The sequence below is a fragment of the Lissotriton helveticus genome, chromosome 8, assembly GCF_964261635.1.
Source record: "Lissotriton helveticus chromosome 8, aLisHel1.1, whole genome shotgun sequence".
Taxonomy (NCBI): Eukaryota; Metazoa; Chordata; class Amphibia; order Caudata; family Salamandridae; genus Lissotriton; species Lissotriton helveticus.
This window is the reverse complement of record NC_136069.1, coordinates 210,185,857-210,210,045: the sequence shown is the minus strand read 5'-3', so window position 1 is coordinate 210,210,045 and position 24,189 is coordinate 210,185,857. Positions and strand designations below refer to the sequence as shown.

The window sequence follows — 24,189 nt, the reverse complement described above, 5'->3', positions numbered from 1 at the left end:
CTCGCATGAGGAGACAGGATTTCTCTACAAACCCTTCTCTTATTACCTCTGTCAAAAAATTACAATTAAAAAGAGATTATTTAAATATTTTAAGTGAACGCAGAGAATATGTGGAGCTCAGTAAAAAACAGGTCGCCGAATACTTACCCCTGGTTACTACTGAAGGACTTGGGCCATATCTTTTGTACCCTTTTAGCCATTTCAATTTTTTTTATCTCACTAGATTCAGATTTGGCATCGTCCATTTACTGGTGTCGTACCCGAGCCACACATATCATGCTGCCCATCTAGATCCTTGCCCCTGGCTAATTCAAGCCAGAACACGCTCCATTTTTTTTTTTTTAGTTATACAATAAACCACGAAGGGGATTCATTTTACCACTCTTGAGGGTTTTGAACATTAGAAAATGTAGGCCAGCTTTGTTCTATCTCCGACTACTTCAATGGGAATATATTTGCGAAATGATATATAGGTTTATTTCTGCTGCTATTCGCTTATGAAGGTTAAATGGAAAACAGTTGACTTCTTTTCTCCACGACCTTGTGGTGTTGTTTTTTTTCCTCTGAGCATTTTTAAAATGATTACCTGCAACTTGCCGAGGTTTTTTATATTTTAAATCTGTCTCCCGGCATTGTCTAGAAAAGCACTGTGCACTCTAAAATTCACAAGATAGCATCTCTTGGCTGAAACCTAAATCTTATTTGAAAGTAAATGAAAACAGGATATTGGATTCTATTTGACTGAAACCTGTCCGCCACTTTGAAAGCCACTATGCACTTTTTTGAATATCTTAATACTTTGTTTAAATACTTTTGTCAACTAGGTAAGTTTTTGTATTAACAAAAGGCACCATGCACTTTAAAAACGACCATCTTACCTCTGGGGTAAAAAAAAAAGCTCTATGTACTTTAATAATGACAATTTACAATATAGTTCGTCTTGGCTGAAACCCACATTTTATTTTGAAAGTAAATGAAAATAGGACAATGGATTCTATTTGATCGAAACTTGTCGGCTACCCTGAAAAATCACTATGCACTTTATTGAATGTTTTGATTTTGATTTTTGATTTTTAGCATTTATAGAGCGCCTGGCTACACATAGAACAGTGAGTCCCCGCGCTAATTACTGATAAATTCTACCTATGGCCTGAGAAACAGGATTATAAAGTGGGGAAGAGGAGTGTTTTTAATTTCCTCCGGAATCCTATTTCAGATGGCTCCATTCTCATGTTCAGAGGTAGAGCATTCCAGTACTTAGGGGCTAGGTGCCTAAATGAGCGGCCGCCCATTCTGGCCCTAAGAATACGGGGAGTTTTAAACAACATCGCACCAGAGGATCTTAGATTGCGAATAGGGCGATGTATGGCCAGGAGGTTTTTGAGATAATCCGGGCCTTTGTTCTGGGCTATGCGATGAGTGTAGCAGAGGGCTTTAAATTTAATACGCTCCCTGACGGGAAGCCAGTGGAGTTTAGCCAAGGCAGACTTTCCTGAAGCTCTGCGCGGAAGGCCAAGCACTAAACGTGCGGCGGCATTCTGCACGCACTGGAGTTGGTGTAGTGCTTTTTGGCTTAGCCCCAACAGCATGGCATTGCCGTAATCAAGGTGTGGAGTTACTAGGGCGTGAACAATAGTTTTTCTGGCTACAGCAGGCAAGAGGTCCAAGACCTTACGAAGAACCTTGAGTAGGCCAAAGCATCTCCCTGTGACTTTATTGACGTGGATCTTATACGAGAGGTCGGTGTCCAACATAACACCAAGGTTACGTACCGACTCCCTCGGAATGGGGGGGTCCCCAAGTTCACTGGGCCACCATAGTCTTGACCATGTAGATGTTGCTCTTCCGACCACCAACAGCTCTGTCTTTTCGCCATTGAGGCGAAGGCAGTTGTCATTCATCAACATGCTATGTTTAAGCCTTGTTTTGGTTAATTAGGAAAGTATTGTATTAACAAAAGGCACTATGCACTTTTAGGAATGACTGTTTGACTGTGGGGTCTGGCTGTGCCTGAAAAAGAAAAATTGCCCTGTTGAGGGTGAAAACTGATAATGAATTTTTTCTGACCTGACCCGGATGGTTATGACGTTTTCTTTTTCTTGATTCTTATGTGAAGCAGCTCTCTGTTAGTTTTTTGTTTCTTATGTATATTTTATATCTGTGACTTTTATGGCTTACCAAAAAAAACGAATAAAGTTTTTTATGATGATGATGATGATGAACCGAATTCAATTAAAGCTCTATGTCTCAGTTGCGGTAGAAACACTGTAAATGTTTTAAAAACAGGTTAGCCACAATTAAACCGGGACCACAGGGACGGCATCAGACGCAAAAAGATAATTGACTTGTTACATATGGATTAATCACTGCCTTGAGAAAGCCCTCGGCCAATTAGGCGCCATGGTTGAAACAGGTGTCGGCTGTTTGTCTTCTTCCTTTGTTTGTGAACCTAATCACCCACACTAAATAAAAGGATAACAAACCAAGAAATGCATTTTGGATGACATCATTTTTAACACTACAAATATGAGTGCATCATTCTCCCTCTAAAACCTTGGCTAGCCACATTTAAAGATGCACTAGAAACACAATACAAAAACTCAACTTGTCCTGATAGCAGTATCCAAACAACCTGTGCTAGTTGCCACAAATAATTTTCTTATTTTCTTTTTTACCATTTTATATGTTTATTATTAAACAAAAACAAATTTAAACAAATTCCAACAATCATCCACATTTACAGCCTCAAGGTCATATTATAAAAACAAGCAAAGTATGGGTCATTTTTTCACATATGATAAGATAAAAATACCTTTGTATCTACAGAGCTCAGTGCACATGCCTTGACGCCTATCTTCAGATAATACTCACTTGTAGGGGGAAGATTTTCCTACAGAGATGAAAAAGATATGTAACAAACATCTACATTAACATAATTAATCGTACTGTTTCAAGTATACTTCTATAAGCAATTATTTCCTTTATGATTTAAATTCATTCAAATTGCAGACATTAATTATTAAAAGTGCACATAATGCGCTTTTAATTACAATGCAAATAAGACAAGGAAAAAAATAAAAATTATGATTGGAGAGGAAGGGATGCATTAAAATTGGTGGTCCATATTTATATGGATGCTTACAATTGGTGGTCCATATTTATATGGATGCATTATAAATGGTGGTCCATATTTAAGTCCTAACACTTGTAATTGAAGAAGATTAAGCAGTGACAGTGGAACGCATATTGAACAATAGTCCCGACTGTGCCAACTCTCAAGGCCTTCTGTGAGAACCTTGGAACTCTCTTCATCAGGAAAGATGTAGTTCTATCTTCCATGCACAAAGAAAGTCTTTGTTGCTTTATGAGGAGCCCAGGACAACTTTCATCCGTGAATGTGTATGTTATGATCAATCTCATTTATGTTGTTTGCAACCTGTTGAGTCTACTTGTCTTCCAGGCAGATGAATAACACACCTACATAGTCTTGCTGTACACACTCATCAGGTCTCTTTGTTCTACAAAAAGTGTTTTTATCTAAATTTTCACAGGAACACTCTCTAAGTTTCCTATCAAGATACTGAACATGAAAATGTCAATATCCTAGTTCTGTGCGCTCCTGACCTCATATCTCCCTGTTCCCCCTCTAAATTAAGGTACTTTTACCCCTTGCTCATTATCATAACAAATGAATGCCCGTAAAAATCAAATCAACTTCTACCATGGGCACTTTTAAGAACACCTTGGGTGCAGTGGCTATCCTGCCAATGCTTCGACAGAGTGGGTTACCTATCCTTTTGTAAGACAGTCTTCACCATTATCCTTCTTTCGCCTTCCTCTCCAGTCTTCCACTGGTCAGACTTTCGACAAGCAACAACTGACACTGTAAAGTGGATAGTCAGGCACACACAAGGTGGAGCCAGGTCACCAAGAGAACTTTTGTCAGACATCCATAGTATAAAATGAGTGTTTTGGACCCAACAAGATTTGAAAGGGAGTCATACAAAAGAGTGGTTGCCTCCAGAGGCCTAGAATAGGAAGACAATGGACCTGACTGGAACCACAGCAAGGAAACTCATTAATGAAACTCAGGACAGCACAACGCTATGTGCACCATTGAAAAACAAGGCGCCAGCCTCATTAGGAGAGGTGAGACAGTAGAAGGCACGTAGACCACCTCGCAGATACCATATGGAGAGTGTAAAGGACTCAGGCGGCAGGAAGAGCTGGACGCTGTGTCTCTTCGTATAGCATGGGAAGCGATATGGGGCAAGTCGTCTATTAGTGACGGGAGTAATGTCAGTCTTCATAACAGGCAGACAGGTGTTACTTGATAAAGCTCAAGGCTGAAAGGCACAGTGACACAGTCAAAGGCACACATAAGGACATGAGTTGTTCCACTATCACTCACCTGGACACGCATTGAGGGACCTGAACATGCTCACAGTCAGGGACTCATTGATACACCAATGGAAAGGAAGGCACAGTGATGCAGTGACATTCAGAACCTGCTCAGGATATGTAAAAGGGCAAGCTTTAGTCACTCAGAGCAGGTATAATACATGCAGAAGGGCAAGTTTTCCGAACTTAGACTAGGTGTACACATGCAGAAATGCACGTTTTACTCACTCATAACAGGTTCCACATGCAGAATTGCAAGCTTTGCTTACTCAAATCGTGCATAGGACATGTGCGGGAGGTTGTTTCCCTCATTCGGAATAGGTCTTTCACATGTGAAAGTGCAAGCTTCCCACACCCGCAGTATTTCCAGGACATGTAGAAGTGCAAGATTTGATCAACCAGAACAGGTCTAACACATTCAGAAGTACAAGCTTTCCTTACTCAAATTGAGGAATACACATAAAGCTTCACTCAAGAAAAATAGATCGACCACATGATTAAGTGTATGTTGCCCTCAGAAAATTCAAAGAAATCAGCGAACTGCATATTACATACAAATATATTTAATACATTAGCGTTTGCCACAGTGTAGTTATGGTTAAGATACACCTTCCATTTAAAAGGCTTTTTTGTTTTTCCTATAGCACCGGAGGATAGTATTTACATTTTCTGCATATTCTACAGTTGAAAAAAATTACTAAACAACTGCTGTCGCAGAGGAATACAACCATCTTTCCCTACACCATACTGTGGCACGGGAAACTGGCGATCTCAGAATTTGTGCTGCAAAGGATTAGCTCCCCTTCTCCATCGTACTAAGTAAACATGAAGCCATGTTGTCCTTGACTCCAAACAATAATCCCTGGCCGTCAGTCGATAGGAATTCCCTGCCCTGTTTCCACAAAAAACAGAACTTTATTGAAGGAAGTACCTTTGATTGGTTTGGCGTAAATCTGTTCAGTAGGTTTTGAGAAATCAGTGTTTAAAAATACTTTGGATGGGCTTGAAAGGGAATAAAGATAGAGATATCAGGACCCTTATTTCACAGATGAACTACTATTTCACAGATCCATCGTGGAGTCACAAATACACGGGGGTATGCAAATCTGGTTAAAAAAATTAAGACATAGCATTGGATGAGGGGGCATTTTCTCCTGTCATCCATTGTGGAATCCAACTGTGAACTTGCAAATCCCTCACCCTCTCATTGGATGGCCTTCATAAAAAAAATTCACATGAGGCCATTACCAAACACAATGCATGGAGCCCAGTATTGGAAATAATAATAACAGAAAAAGGCATTGGGGAGGGTGAGCCTACCCGAACCTATATCTAGGTGGCTAAAAAGAACTCCTTGGAATCAAAATATTACATTTAAAAAAAATAATTTTACTACAGAATACGCAAGTCCCAGACCCTCCCTATTTCCCACAGACACTCCTGAGGTCTCAGAATTCACAAATCCACCACTGGATTTGTGAACCCTTGAATTTTGAGTTGGGCACAGAGCATGGTCAAAAGCCATGCACTTCAGCCAAATCTCCAGCAATTGGCCCTTGTATCGGAGACACCAGCTCATTTCGGGTTAATAAACCGTCACAGTCAAGTAAAGAAGTATATGAACCTCAGTAAGGAGTAATGAACATTCTATTTATTATCTCCGGGACAATACGTGTGAAAGACTTTGGAGCAATTAGCCTACACCATGAAATGTAGCCGGTGAATCTGTTCAACCAGGATACAACGGTACAAAAGGGGGTGGTGATGGACGGAGCATCAGAACCAATCAAACACTCACACCCAGTCAAAAGATCTGGGTTTGATCCATCACCGTTCTTTAGCCCACTCTGCCACCCCAGTTCAGACATGGCTATATGCAAATCAGTCTGACCCTGTGCCTCATGGGAACAGTCCAGCCCGAACTGCCAAGCCATGCCTTCCCTGGACCGGAAACAAGCTTACGAGGACCGGTTTCTGGCATTCCAGCCGTCTTCAGCCCGGCTTGCTTGAATCCAGTGGCAAGTGAGCAAGGGACTCACGTCTGAGCATACCCTGCCACACTTATGGCGGCCAAAGCGGTACAAAAGGGGGTGGTGATGGACGGAGCATCAGAACCAATCAAACACTCACACCCAGTCAAAAGATCTGGGTTTGATCCATCACCGTTCTTTAGCCCACTCTGCCACCCCAGTTCAGACATGGCTATATGCAAATCAGTCTGACCCTGAGCCTCATGGGAACAGTCCAGCCCGAACTGCCAAGCCATGCCTTCCCTGGACCGGAAACAAGCTTCCAAGGACCGGTTTCTGGCATTCCAGCCGTCTTCAGCCCGGCTTGCTTGAATCCAGTGGCAAAGTGAGCAAGGGACTCACGTCTGAGCATACCCTGCCAAACTTATGGCGGCCATAGCGGTACAAAAGGGGGTGGTGATGGACGGAGCATCAGAACCAATCAAACACTCACACCCAGTCAAAAGATCTGGGTTTGATCCATCACCGTTCTTTAGCCCACTCTGCCACCCCCTTTTGTACCGCTTTGGCCACCATAAGTGTGGCAGGGTATGCTCAGACGTGAGTCCCTTGCAATGTCTGAACTGGAGTGGCAGAGTGGGCTAAAGAACGGTGATGGATCAAACCCAGATCTTTTGACCGGGTGTGAGTGTTTGATTGGTTCATGTTAGACGGAGACCTGGAGGGTCGGCCGAGCACAGTGATCGCACAGACAGGTAACTTCCCCCCCACAGATGGACACCACACAAAGATCAGGGTAACACCTTTTATAGGCACTTCGGGTAGTAGAGTGGTACGATACAAGGCGATCAGGACACGATGATCCTCTCAATTCTAGTCTCTAGTAAGGGAAGGGGGTAGCGGGACAGTCTTGGTACCTACGGGTACTGAGGTGTAACGGTGATAGCTCACAATCCTCGAGCTCGGTGTTCGGATGGGTCGGACCGCGGCAGCGCCGGCAGGTCCCGAAGAGGTCGTAGGTGGCAACGGGCCGCGGCAGCGCCAGCAGGTCCCAACGAGGATGAAGGTTACAACGGGCCGCGGCAGCGCCAGCAGGTCCCACGAGAATGCAGGTTGCAACGGGCCGCGGCAGCGCCAGCAGGTCCCACGAGGATGGAGGTTACTACGGGCCGCGGCAGCGCCAGCAGGTCCCAACGAGGACGAAGGTTGCAGAGGGCCGCGGCAGCGCCAGCAGGTCCCACGAGGATGAAGGTTGCAGAGGGCCGCGGCAGCGCCAGCAGGCAGGACAATCGTTCACAAGGCAGGGCTGTGGCAGCGCCAACAGTCCGTCAAGGATGAGTTCTTCTCGGTGTCTCTCGACTCCAGGATACAACTGCCTTCCTGTCCTGGGGCTGCCTCAGTTATAGGTCTGGCGCCCTTTGATGTCCGGACCCTCGCTCTTGGCGGTCGGGAGGTCTGGGATGAGGGAGTCCAGACACCCAGCAGGGGGGTGGAGCCAGCGCCCGAGGAGGCTGGGGGTGCTCGGCACCTGGCGGGGGAGAGCCATCGACACTTCGTACTCCCATTGACCTGCCAAGTGGTCCGTTCACCTCCTGGGTGGAGGGTGGTGCCGGGATGTCGGGGCCTGGCCAGGCCCAGGGTTGGGGTCGGGCTGAGGCCGCGCGGCCGCGTGGTGCCGTGTCCAAGATGGCGGCTGGGCCGGGCAATGGTGCTGACGGTGGCCCGGGCCCTGTCCTGCGGGGAGGGAGCGAGCCCTTCATGTGGCCTGTCCAACATGCGTCCCCCCCAGCTGAAGGCGGGGAGAGTCACCCATCTTCTTGGGGACTTTCCTCGTCGAGGCGGAAAAAGCGGGACAGGCCGTCCGCGTTGGCGTGGTCTTGGCCAGGGCGATGTTCCACAGTGAAGTCCATCCCCTGCAGGGAGATGGACCATCGCAATAGTTTGGGGTTCTCCCCCCGCATCTGCATGAGCCATTGCAGGGGCCGATGGTCCGTCTGTACCCGGAAATGGGTTCCGAAGAGGTACGGCCGGAGCTTCTTGAGGGCCCATACCACAGCGAAGGCCTCTCGCTCAATGGTGCTCCAGCGCTGTTCTCGGGGCAGTAGGCGTCTGCTGATGAAGGCCACTGGTTGGTCCACCCCTTCGGTGTTCAGTTGGGAGAGGACGGCCCCAATACCATGGTCGGAGGCATCGGTCTGCACGATGAACTCGCGGCTGTAGTCGGGGGCCTGGAGTACAGGAGCGGTGCACATGGCGGCCTTCAGCGTCTCGAAGGCTGCTTGACAGTCGGGCGTCCAGTTGACTCTCTTTGGGCTGTTCTTGGACGTGAGTTCCGTGAGGGGCCCCACAATGCTGCCATAGTCCCTCACAAACCGCCGGTAGTATCCGGTGAGCCCCAGGAAGGCTCGGACCTCTGTTTGTGTCTCGGGGGGTTGCCAGGACTGGATGGCAGCTACCTTGAGTTGGAGGGGAGCCACCAGACCGCTCCCCACTTGGTGTCCGAGGTAGGTTACGGACCCCTGGCCGATTTGGCACTTGCTGGCCTTTATGGTGAGGCCGGCCTGTTGGAGGGCCTGCAGGACCTCTCGGAGGTGGTGGAGGTGGTCTGCCCAGTGGCGGCTGTATACCGCGATGTCGTCCAGGTAGGCGGCGCTGAATTCTTCGAGGCCCGCCAATACCTGGTTCACCAGTCTTTGAAAGGTGGCTGGAGCGTTCTTCATGCCGAAGGGCATCACTCTGAAGTGGTAGTGTCCGTCCGGGGTGGAGAAAGCGGAACGTTCTTGGGCCCTGGGGGTGAGGCCGATCTGCCAGTAGCCCGCTGTCAGGTCAAAGATGCTTAGGTAGCGGGCTGCCCCCATGCGGTCGACCAGTTCATCTGCGCGGGGGATAGGGTGAGCGTCGGTTCGGGTGACCGCGTTCAGCCCCCGATAGTCGATGCAGAATCGGAGCTCAGGTGTGGTGCCCGGTGCCGCGGCCTTGGGGACCAGGACGACCGGGCTGGCCCAGGGACTGTCCGAAGGCTCGATGACCCCGAGGGCGAGCATCTTGGAGACTTCTTCTTGGATGCATGTACGTACCCGATCCGGTACTCGGTACGCCCGGTGTCGGACAGGAGGACTGTCCCCCGTGTCCACGTCGTGCAGGCACCAGGAGGTGACTCCGGGTGCGAGGGAGAACAGGTTTGCGAACGGCAGCAGGAGGGCCCGGCAATCTTGACGCTGCTCTGGGGTCAGGGCCTCGGAGAGTCGGACCCCGTCCACCGAGCCATCCCTTTCCCGAGTCCTCAGTAGGTCAGGGAGGGGCTCGGAGTCTCCTTCCGTACCACTGTCGGTAGCCATCAGCAGGCTGAGTTCTGAGCGCATGAAGTGTGGTTTGAGCCTGTTGGCGTGGAGGACCCGGAGGGGGTTCCGGGGGGACTCCAGGTCGATGAGATAGGTGACGGGACTCCTGCGCTCGATCACCTTGAAGGGCCCCGTCCATTTGTCTTGCAAGGCACACGGTTCGATGGGGGACATCACCCATACCTGCTGACCCGGTTCAAACTCGATGGAGGAGGCATGTTGGTCGTACCACTTCTTCATGTCCTCTTGACTGGCCTCTAGATTGGCTTTAGCGATTTCCCTGAATCTCCGGGTCTGATTGCGGAGAGTCAGGAGGTATTTGTAGACGTCCGGGGGGGTCTTTAGGGGGGCCATCTCCCATTCCTCCTTCACTAGGCTGAGAGGCCCGCGAACGGGGTGTCCGTACAGGAGTTCGAAGGGGCTGAAGCCGACGGACTTCTTGGGGACTTCTCGGTAGGCGAAGAGGAGGCACGGTAGTAGCACGTCCCACTGGCGGCGTAGGGGTTCTTCCAGCCCCATGATCATCCCCTTGAGGGTGCGGTTGAACCGCTCGACTAGTCCGTTCCCCTGGGGGTGATAGGGGGTGGTGAAGCGGTAAGTGACTCCGCACTGCTGCCAGAGGGATTTCATATACTTTGAAATAAAGTTCGTACCCCTGTCGCTGACGACTTCCCGGGGGAAGCCCACTCGAGAGAAGATCCCCATCAAGGCTCGACCCACTACTGGGGCTGTTATAGTACGAAGGGGGACCGCCTCAGGATAGCGGGTAGCGTGGTCCACCAGGACCAGGATGAAGCGATGCCCCTGTGCTGTTCGGGGGTCCAGGGGCCCCACAATGTCTATTCCCACCCTTTCGAACGGGGTGGTCACCACGGGGAATGGTTGTAGGGGTGCCTTGAGTTTGCGGCCGCTCTTCCCGCTGGCCTGGCAGGTCGGGCAGGACCGGCAATGGTTGGATACGTCATTTCTCATTTTGGGCCAAAAAAAGTGAGTCACCAGGCGGTGGTAGGTCTTGTCTTGGCCCAGGTGCCCGGCCAGGGGGACATCATGGGCTAGGTTCAACAGGAAGTCTCTGAAGTGGAGGGGCACCACCAGCACTCGCCCGGCCCCCAGTTCTGCGATTTTCTGTTCGCTGTACAAGAGGTCATTGTCCCAATAAACCCAGTGGGCCCCGGTGGTGTCTCCATGGCTCTGGGCGAGCGCTTGCTGTCGCAATCCCTCGAGGGAGGGGCAGGTCTTTTGCTCCTGCCGGAATTGTTCCTGGGTGGGCCCCCCTTCTTGGCGCCACTGAGCCAGGTCGGGAAGCTCGGGGGGCTGTGTGGACCCCTCTGGGGTGGGGTCCGGGTGGTCGGTCTGGAGGAAGTCTTCTTCTGGAGCGATCGAGGGCGGAGGTGCTGCCCATTCTGGTTCTTCTGGTCTAGGGATGGTGCGGGTGGCCATGGACCGGGTTATTACGCACGCCCAGTCCGGGAGACCCAACATCCCCAGATGCTCTCTTCTTTCCACAGCGGCCCACGGGGAGCTCTCGAGATCGTTCCCCAGGAGGCAGTCTACGGGGGCATCGTCACGGACAGTTACTTTCAGCATGCCGGACACTCCTCCCCATTCGAAGGGGACGCAGGCCATCCGACACAGGCTCTCCGAGTTATCTGCCGATCGGACGGGGCAAAGTACGTTTGGTAGGATTTGTTCGGGGGTCACCAGGTGACAGCGGACGGCCGTCACACTGGCCCCGGTGTCACGCAGGGCCTCGGCCTTGCGCCCATTGATGCTCACCCATTGGCTGTACTTCCGAGTGTTGGCGGGCAGGGGAGTCCGCGGGACCATGTCTCTTCCTCCTAGGCATGCCAGGGTCATGGCGGCGGGTTCCCACTCGAACTGCTCCGACTCATAGGTCTCCGTGTCTTCGGAGACTTGTTCTTCTCCCAGGGCGGCGGCCGCCATTTGGCGGGGCCCGGGGGCCTGGTTCTTCGGGCAGGTCGGGTCACTGGCATAGTGGCCGACTCGCTGGCATCGATGACACGTCACGTTAGCTCGGAACCCCGGGCGCATCGGGGGGTTTCCCCGGCCTGCTGGGGCCGGGGTGGCGTTAGTGGGTGCGGTCGGGGCGGCGTCTCTGCCCCGGCCCGGGCCTCCTCCTCCTCCTCGGGGACGATGGTGACCTTGGTTGGTTCTGTTCTGCTCATTCGGCCCACTCCGGGCCACTCGGGTGCTCTCCCACCGGTCAGCCTCGGTGGCGAGCTGCCGGGGTTCAGTCAATTTACTGTCGAGGAGGTGCTGCCTGAGCTCGACAAAGCAGTTGTTGGAGAGGTGCTCCCACACAATGAGATTGAAGAGTTGTTCGTAAGTGGTTACGTTGTTACCCTTGATCCACCCCTCGAAGGCTCGGCTGAAATAGTTCACGTATTCCAACCACGTCGTACCTGGGATCCGGGTGCAGTTGCGGAACCTCTGGCGGTACATTTCGGGTGTAAGTCCATATCGACTGAGGAGGGCGGCCTTCATGTGGTCATAGGACGTCATTTGATGGTCCGGAAGTTGCAGCAGGGCATCACGACCCTCGTTGACGAATCTCCCCCATAGACCGGCTCCCCAGTCACTTCGAGCGACTCGGTGGGCGGTCATGGCAATCTCATAGGCCTTGAACCACTGCTGTATGTCGTCGTTCCGGTGATATTCTCGGACCACATCCTTGGGGATGTGGACCTTCTGCTCGGTAGGACCCGGGGAGTGCGGTTGCTCGGGCACCCCTAGGTTTTTGTTCAGTTTGCGTATTTCTATCTCCGCTAGTTTGCACTCGTGCTCGTATGCCAGTCTTTTTTCTTCGAGGTCTCTCTGTCTCTGTTTTTCCTCTCGCTCTTCTCTGAGCCGTAAGTGTTCTAAGTTTATTTTTTGTTCCGCCAGTTTCAATTCTCCGTCTAATCTGAGTCGTGCCAAGTCTAACTCGTGTAATCTATTTTTTTCCCGCTCTTGGATCTCTTCATGGGAGGGGCCTGTTCTCCGTTCCTCCGTCCGGGTGGTGTTGACTTCCGGGGCTGCGGGGTCCCGGGGGGTTGCGGTATTTGTCTCTGTCCAGGCCTCTAGGGCGTTTTTGAAGTCTTCTTTTGTGCTTAGCCCGGTGGTAGCAATGCCTAAGTCCATGCAAAATTGTTTGAGCTCTCGGTGGTTGTATTCTTCCAGCTTTTCCATCTGGAACTTCTCCGCCGATCCGCTCTCTTTGGTCGTCATTGTGGTTTTAGTCGTAGGGTGAGTTACTGTCTGTACGGTACGCGTTGGTTCGGATCCCGCCGCTAGCCACCAATGTTAGACGGAGACCTGGAGGGTCGGCCGAGCACAGTGATCGCACAGACAGGTAACTTCCCCCCCACAGATGGACACCACACAAAGATCAGGGTAACACCTTTTATAGGCACTTCGGGTAGTAGAGTGGTACGATACAAGGCGATCAGGACACGATGATCCTCTCAATTCTAGTCTCTAGTAAGGGAAGGGGGTAGCGGGACAGTCTTGGTACCTACGGGTACTGAGGTGTAACGGTGATAGCTCACAATCCTCGAGCTCGGTGTTCGGATGGGTCGGACCGCGGCAGCGCCGGCAGGTCCCGAAGAGGTCGTAGGTGGCAACGGGCCGCGGCAGCGCCAGCAGGTCCCAACGAGGATGAAGGTTACAACGGGCCGCGGCAGCGCCAGCAGGTCCCACGAGAATGCAGGTTGCAACGGGCCGCGGCAGCGCCAGCAGGTCCCACGAGGATGGAGGTTACTACGGGCCGCGGCAGCGCCAGCAGGTCCCAACGAGGACGAAGGTTGCAGAGGGCCGCGGCAGCGCCAGCAGGTCCCACGAGGATGAAGGTTGCAGAGGGCCGCGGCAGCGCCAGCAGGCAGGACAATCGTTCACAAGGCAGGGCTGTGGCAGCGCCAACAGTCCGTCAAGGATGAGTTCTTCTCGGTGTCTCTCGACTCCAGGATACAACTGCCTTCCTGTCCTGGGGCTGCCTCAGTTATAGGTCTGGCGCCCTTTGATGTCCGGACCCTCGCTCTTGGCGGTCGGGAGGTCTGGGATGAGGGAGTCCAGACACCCAGCAGGGGGGTGGAGCCAGCGCCCGAGGAGGCTGGGGGTGCTCGGCACCTGGCGGGGGAGAGCCATCGACACTTCGTACTCCCATTGACCTGCCAAGTGGTCCGTTCACCTCCTGGGTGGAGGGTGGTGCCGGGATGTCGGGGCCTGGCCAGGCCCAGGGTTGGGGTCGGGCTGAGGCCGCGCGGCCGCGTGGTGCCGTGTCCAAGATGGCGGCTGGGCCGGGCAATGGTGCTGACGGTGGCCCGGGCCCTGTCCTGCGGGGAGGGAGCGAGCCCTTCATGTGGCCTGTCCAACAGTTCAGATGCTCCGTCCATCACCACCCCCTTTTGTACCGCTTTGGCCGCCATAAGTGTGGCAGGGTATGCTCAGACGTGAGTCCCTTGCAATGTCTGAACTGGGGTGGCAGAGTGGGCTAAAGAACGGTGATGGATCAAACCCAGATCTTTTGACTGGGTGTGAGTGTTTGATTGGTTCAGATGCTCCGTCCATCACCACCCCCTTTTGTACCGCTTTGGCCGCCATAAGTGTGGCAGGGTATGCTCAGACGTGAGTCCCTTGCAATGTCTGAACTGGGGTGGCAGAGTGGGCTAAAGAACGGTGATGGATCAAACCCAGATCTTTTGACTGGGTGTGAGTGTTTGATTGGTTCAGATACTCCGTCCATCACCACCCCCTTTTGTACAACCAGGATACAACACCTGCAGCATGAGGATATGCAGGATACAACTAGGGTCGTAGGATCTCTACCACAAAGAACATCAGAGAGCTCCAGGGGATGAACTGGCTTCTTGTAATATTGGGAAACAATTGAGTATGTTCTTAATCAGTAAAATCAACAGCACTAAGCTACAGGTTTCATGGTAATCATGGTAACCACTTGCAACAAATCGGTGATTATAAAAATCGTGACATTTGGTGAGCATATAAACTACTGTAATTTGTAAGGAGTTCCACTAATCAATAACGTATTACCTTCTCCTACGTACCCTGCACCAATGTAGATAACTGTATCCATGTCTAAATTCGCACAAGGATATGGTGGCCATTACTAATCTGGTGCTTCAGAATCTGCGCTCAAAGTACTGAGGCTTCGAACTTTTGTCTATGGGGTGACGGAGTCTATTGTGACCATCAATCCGCCACATTGCTTCATCACCAAAGAGCCCCTAGGTGCTGGGCAGTTTGGATCACGTTCTGTAGCTTGAGGATATCTTGGCTCTAACTTCTTTTTAGGACGAACAGTGCAGTTTGAAACTCATTGTTGAACATTAAGAGGATGTGCTTTCAAGTAAGGTGATCATAATGAACCAACCCCTTGAACAGACTTCTGTAAGGAGCACTTCTCGTTCAAGTAGGTCAACCTAAAAGTTAACTTTCTAATTCCCCAAAAATCTTCTACAATATTGCAACTGCAATATTTCCTGCCATGTAGAAGATAGAGAATCCTTTCCAATGGGCCTGAGGCACAAACAATGCATTCTTTCTTCATTTCTAGAGTCACTAACTACAAATACATCAGTCTGGCTGTTTGAATAGGGGCAGTTATCTCTCATTCCTTAAATGTTTTTATGCCACCTCACAGTGCAGGCTCTACTACTATATGCACGTTTTCTAATCATTTACTGCTCTTAGCTATGCGGTGTCTACCGTTGTTGTTACTCCAACAACCAGAATTTTTTTTTTAAGAGAACAATTTCTAATGTTGCTAGACATCGGACAGGACAGATTTTCGTGCATTAAGTAAGGTGGCTTCATTACATTGCTTCTCAAATGACCATGTCTCTGTCCCCAAACAATATGAGAATCAACCAAAAGGTACAACCACATATTTTCTCTACCTTACATAATCTTAGTAGGTTGCCAGAAGAGTTTGCAGATTGGCAAGTCTGCAGTGTCTCCCTTGTTCTTGACTAGAGCACTCATCAGATGCCACCTCCTTGACATTGCTTCCCACCGGTATGGAGGAGACTAACTATGTTTATATGCAAGCCACAAAATACATTTTCTAAAACCTTCAATAATATCTCCATGCAGATTAATTAAACTCAGACATGCCTCCCATGGATGTCTCCTTGTCTGCGCATGTGCCCTCCAAGATATCTACTAGCAGACCTTCCCTCTGCAAATTCTGACTAGCAAACACCACTCTTCAAGATAATCATACAATCCAGGATTTTCCTACAACTCTTTGGGTGTAGGGGTTCTCAAATTAAAAAACATACTCATCCATGACCCTTTCTCCCTTTGTCTTTGGGATATTGTTTAGCATAACGCCTCTCTTACAAACACAATAGCAGAATTTACAGCAAAGTCACTGAGTGTCAAAGCACCATCATTCTTGTTTAGGGTAACAGTACCAGAAATCCATAAGGCAAAAGTCATCTCAGCGTCTGGGCCGTCACACACCGGGGGCTATGGACCTTGTTCAGACCCAGACCTTCATCCTGCACTTCCCTCCTTTACCCCTGCTGTAGACTGCTGCAGCTGCCCGGGCTCTGTCATGGTATAGCCAGGTTGTGGCCCCATTCAGTCATCCCTGCAACTTCCCACTGTGCTGCACCTCAATGCACCAAACACATCAGACCGAACCATGCTGTTCTGGCTGCCCCATTTTGGGTGTTATTCAGGAGCTAGAGAGGAGGGGTCAAGGAGCATGAGTTTTCATCCATGAATTTAAAGCTGTTTCTTCTAAAAAATGCACCACCTGAAAGATCAGAGGTTCTACCACCAGGAGAGTATGACATTTTTATCCACAGGCTCTAGGGCATGCAGGGCAGCCACTAGAGTGAAGAAGTCCTTTGGAGATCACAGGATTGCACCCATCTTCAAGCCTTGCCGGTTCGGCCCCTACTCACCTTCTTTTCTTCTTAACCGCACCCATGGGGGATTTTACGTCAACTTTCGTCTTCAGACACCTGTACAGAGTGCAGATGTGCACCAGCTGCATCAACACTTCGACTTCAATGCAGCAACCATCACCAATTCAATAAGCTGCTAACAGAAGTCATGGAGGACACTACAAGTTTAAACAGTGCTTTGAGTGGCAACTACCTCAATCCAGGAGGACTATCAACAGGATTGGTTGTCAATCAGGAACATGAAGAAAAAAGTATGGACAAAAAAAACACACTCACTGGACCAACCACCAATTATGTACCGGTATGGGGGAAAAAAGTAATGGCAAGAAATTAGGAGACTGCTAATGACAAGTCTATCATCTCCAGCCAGTATATCCTTGGAACCGGTTTTCAGTGGAGATGGGTCAACTCTCAGAAACAAAACGACCAGTCTGCATAAAATGCGAAGAGATTAACCATGATTAAGATTAATAGAAATTCTCTTCCTCACAGTTATGTGGTAGCATCCTGTTACAAGCTGCCCTTCATGATGGACGTGTAACTAAATATGTGAGACAAATGTAAACATTAAAATGTAACCTGCCATACTGTTTAGTGGGGCATGGTTGTCAAATGTCATCTTTGTTTCACAATAAATGTGCTGGCTTTACACATGTGGGTGATGTCCAGGTCTCTCAACCTTTTCTTTAAACCCCACCTTTCCAGCTAATGAATAGGTTGCTTCTGAATACACCCTTCACTCTACGAGATCAGTTGCCTCCTTTGCAGCTGCATTCTGCCCTGCAATCCACCCAGCACTTTATTACTAGTGACAGCAGTAGGGCTACAGGCTCTGATGATGTCCTGCTCTAAGATGTCCCACCCAGCGGTATGCAGGCAGGATTTTTTTACTACCAGTCCCTGGAGTCAGAAAACTGCTGCTGACTTCTTATAAGGCACATGTATGCCAATTTCACCAAACTCGCACACAAACATAATAAATATATCATACAGCCCTGGGTAATATTCAGGAAAGTAGCTATCTCTTTCTATGCGGACCATGGGACTTCAGTATAAATCGTGTAACTCTGGGCAAATCTGTTAATCGACCTTTGCCTCAAATTGTGAGTATGCTTGAAATGTAATTCAGTTGTAAATATGTGAAACGTAATGTTGTAGTGAAACTGAAACTTGGGAATCCTCAACTAATGTACAGTGTGTCCTGTGTTGCATCACTATCCAGCTACGTCTGGCCTTTATATGTAGTAAGTGTCAGTACATACATATATTAGCCTGGCTGATGAGGGCTGTTAGCCCGAAACCGGTCCCAGCATGCTTGTTTCCGTTCCAGGCAGTTCGGGCTGGACTGTTCCCATGAGGCATAGGGTCAAGACTGATTTGCATATAGCTGTGTCTGAACTGGGGTGGCGAAGTGAGCTAAAGAACGATGATGGATTCACCCCAGAGATGTGACTGGGGATGAGTGTCTGAAAAGTTCCAGAGCTCCGTCCATCATCTCATTGTGTTTGCTTTATATATTATACTTAGTCACAACAATAATCTGCCCTTCTTAATACCATACACATGCAAACATATCACTCATACCTTCTTTAACCCCAACACGAAAAATCTCACCCATAATATACTCCCCTAACCCAAAGAAACATTCCTCCCAAACTCACAATCACCCTTCCCCTAACCCCATCAAAATTCCTATACTAAAAATAACTGGAGCTTGATGGCAGTCTGTTAGTATGTTTACTTCTGCCATTCTGGCATGGATATTTGGTCCATGTGCATGGACTGGACATGTGATGGGACAATATTACTCTTGTAATGTATGCATGGAAAGGGTGAAAGCTACTGCCCCAACTGCAATGGCAGTGGTGGCGGTCACGTGCCGAACGGCAAGTGGCAGTTGTATATTCGCCATCTTCCTCTGTTCTAGTGGGGGAGGGAGAAATGAGTGGCCCTTCCACACCACCCTGTACAGCCTCGGCCATTGTGCTTTGTGAACCTGGCCCCATCCAGGATTTAACTACTGAGGTACAATTGCATCTCACCTGGCCCCCCTCAACCCCCGGCTACTAGCTTGCTCCTGGCTATGAAGGCCCTTCGAGGGGAGGTAAAGTTGGAGGGGCTAAATGCCACTTGTTGCAAGTGCATGCAAAGTCCTAGTTCAGTAACCACTACCAATATTACAAACCCCTCATACTTTTTTTAGTTTCAATGAGCTTCAATTCAGCTTTAAATGAGTTTCTGAAGTTTTTTCATTTTAAAAGGAGAGAGCCTGCACTATTGCAATACATTTAACTAGAGAGTACTGGCACTTATCAGGAGGAGAATACAGGTACTCTAAATAGTGAATATCTGTACTTCTGTATTTCCACCTAAAGCACTGTTTATTTTTCCCCAACCAATCCTACCCTTCTAACAAACACATATTTCTTTGTGCCTTGTTGGTTCCCTACAAACATTATTCCTCCTGTTCCACCATCACAAATGTCAATTTCACACAAAGCATATGTGAAGCGTAGTAAACAAAACTGTGCAAGTTCGCCGATTCTGAAGGTGGAAGAGGATTTCCAACTAAACCAAAGGACAAGCATCATAGTACACCCAACCCAGAGCGTTAAGGGGGCTGGGTCCCTACGGGTCACAGACCCAGCAGTAAATAGAAATGAATATTGAAACAGGTCCCTTTTGGGCCCTATATTCACGCCCTTAATTGTAATGCCAAAAACACTAATTGAATACTACGTGGGGTTGCATTCTGTAATACAGTTGGCATTTCCAGGAAGGCGCTACTTTGTGTAGCAAAATACTCATATAGTGCATACTTTCAACTGAGTCACGTCCAGGGGCCCCATTATGTAACGGGCGCACTTTCCCTGTTTACGCCCAGCGCACCATAAAACAGGTCCGCAGGGCGCAAACAGGGAAAGTGCGCCCTATTACATGGAATGCGCTGCATTCATGTATAAACAAGCATTAGGAATGCATTAGGGCTCGGGTTTGTTTTAAGTTAGAGATAATGGCATTGTAAATGGCAATGTGTTTTAGGCACTCTGCACTACCACTCTGCACTCTGCACTACCACTCTGCACTCTGCACTACCACTCTGCACTCTCAATCTGCACTCTGCACTCTCAATCTGCACTCTGCACTACCACTCTGCACTCTGCACTACCACTCTGCACTACCACTCTGCACTACCACTCTGCACTACCACTCTGAACTCTGCACTACCACTCTGCACTACCACTCTGCACTCTGCACTACCACTCTGCACTCTGCACTACCACTCTGCACTACCACTCTGCACTCTGCACTACCACTCTGCACTACCAATCTGCACTCTGCACTACCACTCTGCACTACCACTCTGCACTCTGCACTACCACTCTGCACTACCAATCTGCACTCTGCACTACCACTCTGCACTACCACTCTGCACTCTGCACTACCACTCTGCACTCTGCACTACCACTCTGCACTCTGCACTACCACTCTGCACTACCACTCTGCACTACCACTCTGCACTACCACTCTGCACTACCACTCTGCACTCTGCACTACCACTCTGCACTCTGCACTACCACTCTGCACTACCACTCTGCACTACCACTCTGCACTCTGCACTACCACTCTGCACTCTGCACTACCACTCTGCACTACCACTCTGCACTCTGCACTACCACTCTGCTCTCTGCACTACCACTCTGCACTACCACTCTGCACTCTGCACTACCACTCTGCACTCTGCACTACCACTCTGCACTCTGCACTACCACTCTGCACTACCACTCTGCACTACCACTCTGCACTACCACTCTGCACTCTGCACTCTCACTCTGCACTCTGCACTACCACTCCGCACTCTCACTCTGCACTCTGCACTACCACTCTGCACTACCACTCTGCACTCTGCACTACCACTCTGCACTACCACTCTGCACCACCACTCTGCACTACCACTCTGCACTACCACTCTGCACTCTGCACTACCACTCTGCACTACCACTCTGCACTCTGCACTACCACTCTGCACTCTGCACTACCACTCTGCACTACCACTCTGCACTCTGCACTACCACTCTGCACTACCACTCTGCACTACCACTCTGCACTACCACTCTGCACTCTGCACTACCACTCTGCACTACCACTCTGCACTACCACTCTGCACTACCACTTTGCACTACCACTCTGCACTACCACTCTGCACTACCACTCTGCACTACCACTCTGCACTACCACTCTGCACTACCACTCTGCACTACCACTCTGCACTCTGCACTACCACTCTGCACTCTGCACTACCACTTTACACTACCACTCTTCACTCTGCACTACCACTTTACACTACCACTCTGCACTCTGCACTACCACTCTGCACTCTGCACTACCACTCTGCACTACCACTCTGCACTCTGCACTACCACTCTGCACTCTGCACTACCACTCTGCACTACCACTCTGCACTCTGCACTACCACTCTGCACTACCACTCTGCACTCTGCACTACCACTCTGCAATACCACTCTGCACTCTGCACTACCACTCTGCACTCTGCACTACCACTCTACACTACCACTCTGCACTCTGCACTACCACTCTGCACTACCACTCTGCACTACCACTCTGCACTACCACTCTGCACTCTGCACTACCACTCTGCACTCTGCACTACCACTCTGCACTACCACTCTGCACTCTCACTCTGCACTACCACTCTGCACTCTGCACTACCACTCTGCACTCTGCACTACCACTCTGCACTACCACTCTGCACTCTGCACTACCACTCTGCACTACCACTCTGCACTCTGCACTACCACTCTGCACTACCACTCTGCACTCTGCACTACCACTGTGCACTACCACTCTGCACTCTGCACTACCACTCTGCACTCTGCACTACCACTCTGCACTACCACTCTGCACTCTGCACTACCACTCTGCACTCTGCACTACCACTCTGCACTCTGCAGTACCACTCTGCACTACCACTCTGCACTCTGCACTACCACTGTGCACTACCACTCTGCACTCTGCACTACCACTCTGCACTCTGCACTACCACTCTGCACTACCACTCTGCACTCTGCACTACCACTCTGCACTACCACTCTGCACTACCACTTTACACTACCACTCTGCACTTTGCACTACCACTTTACACTACCACTCTGCACTTTGCACTACCACTTTACACTACCACTCTGCACTACCCCTCTGCACTTTACACTACCACTCTGCACTACCACTCTACACTACCACTCTGCACTTTACACTACCACTTTGCACAACCACTCTGCACTACCACTCTGCACTCTGCACTACCACTCTGCACTCTGCACTACCACTCTGCACTCTGCACTACCACTCTGCACTCTGCACTACCACTCTGCACTCTGCACTACCACTCTGCACTACCACTCTGCACTCTGCACTACCACTCTGCACTACCACTCTGCACTCTGCACTAATACTCTGCACTACCACTCTGCACTCTGCACTACCACTCTGCACTACCACTCTGCACTCTGCACTACCACTCTGCACTACCATTCTGCACTCTGCACTACCACTCTGCACTACCACTCTGCACTCTGCACTACCACTCTGCACTACCACTCTGCACTCTGCACTACCACTCTGCACTCTGCACTACCACTCTGCACTCTGCAGTACCACTCTGCACTACCACTCTGCACTCTGCACTACCACTCTGCACTACCACTCTGCACTACCACTCTGCACTCTGCACTACCACTCTGCACTACCACTCTGCACTCTGCACTACCACTCTGCACTACCACTCTGCACTCTGCACTACCACTCTACACTACCACTCTGCACTACCACTCTGCACTACCACTCTGCACTACCACTCTGCACTACCACTTTACACTACCACTCTGCACTCTGCACTACCACTTTACACTACCACTCTGCACATTGCACTACCACTTTACACTACCACTCTGCACTACCCCTCTGCACTTTACACTACCACTCTGCACTACCACTCTGCACTACCACTCTGCACTTTACACTACCACTTTACACTACCACTCTGCACTACCACTCTGCACTCTGCACTACCACTCTGCACTCTGCACTACCACTCTGCACTACCACTCTGCACTACCACTACCACTCTGCACTACCCCTCTGCACTACCACTCTGCACTACCACTCTGCACTACCACTCTGCACTACCACTCTGCACTATCACTCGCACTCTGCACTACCACTCTGCACTACCACTCTGCACTATCACTCACACTCTGCACTCTGCACTACCACTCTGCACTACCACTCTGCACTCTGCACTACCACTCTGCACTACCACTCTGCACTCTGCACTACCACTCTGCACTACCACTCTGCACTACCACTCTGCACTTTACACTACCACTCTGCACTTTACACTACCACTCTGCACTTTACACTACCACTCTGCACTTTACACTACCACACTGCACTTTACACTACCACTCTGCACTTTACACTACCACTCTGCACTTTACACTACCACTTTGCACTACCACTCTGCACTACCACTCTGCACTACCACTCTGCACTACCACTCTGCACTACCACTCTGCACTCTGCACTACCACTCTGCACTACCACTCTGCACTCTGCACTACCACTCTGCACTCTGCACTACCACTCTGCACTCTGCACTACCACTCTGCACTCTGCACTACCACTCTGCACTCTGCACTACCACTCTGCACTACCACTCTGCACTCTGCACAACCACTCTGCACTCTGCACAACCACTCTGCACTACCACTCTGCACTCTGCACTACCACTCTGCACTACCACTCTGCACTCTGCACTACCACTCTGCACTCTGCACTACTACTCTGCACTCTGCACCCTGCACTACCACTCTGCACTCTGCACTACCACTCTGCACTCTGCACTACCACTCTGCACTCTGCACTACCACTCTGCACTACCACCTGCACTACCACTCTGCACTACCACTCTGCACTACCACTCTGCACTCTGCACTCTGCACTACCACTCTGCACTACCACTCTGCACTCTGCACTACCACTCTGCACTACCACTCTGCACTATCACTCGCACTCTGCACTCTGCACTACCACTCTGCACTATCACTCGCACTCTGCACTCTGCACTACCATTCTGCACTACCACTCTGCACTCTGCACTACCCACTCTGCACTCTGCACTACCACTCTGCACTACCACTCAACACTCTGCACTACCACTCTGCACTACCACTCTGCACTCTGCACTACCTCTCTGCACTACCACTCTGCACTCTGCACTACCACTCTGCACTCTGCACTACCACTCTGCACTACCACTCTGCACTACCACTCTGCACTACCACTCTGCACTACCACTCTGCACTACCACTCTGCACTCTGCACTACCACTCTGCACTCTGCACTACCACTTTACACTACCACTCTTCACTCTGCACTACCACTTTACACTACCACTCTGCACTTTGCACTACCACTTTACACTACCACTCTGCACTACCACTCTGCACTACCACTCTGCAC

At 50.1% G+C, this 24,189-nt stretch overlaps 1 protein-coding gene across 2 annotated transcripts in view; it reads right to left on the bottom strand.

Annotated features, from left to right (window-relative positions):
• CRYZL1 (crystallin zeta like 1) overlaps positions 1–24,189 on the bottom strand; it is a 269,330-nt gene that overhangs the window by 120,307 nt on the left and 124,834 nt on the right. For both annotated transcript variants that reach the window (XM_078656942.1, XM_078656941.1), the window contains exon 3: positions 2,813–2,890. In XM_078656942.1, coding sequence (XP_078513068.1) covers positions 2,813–2,890 — 78 coding nt within the window. The remainder of the gene's footprint in view (positions 1–2,812; positions 2,891–24,189) is intronic.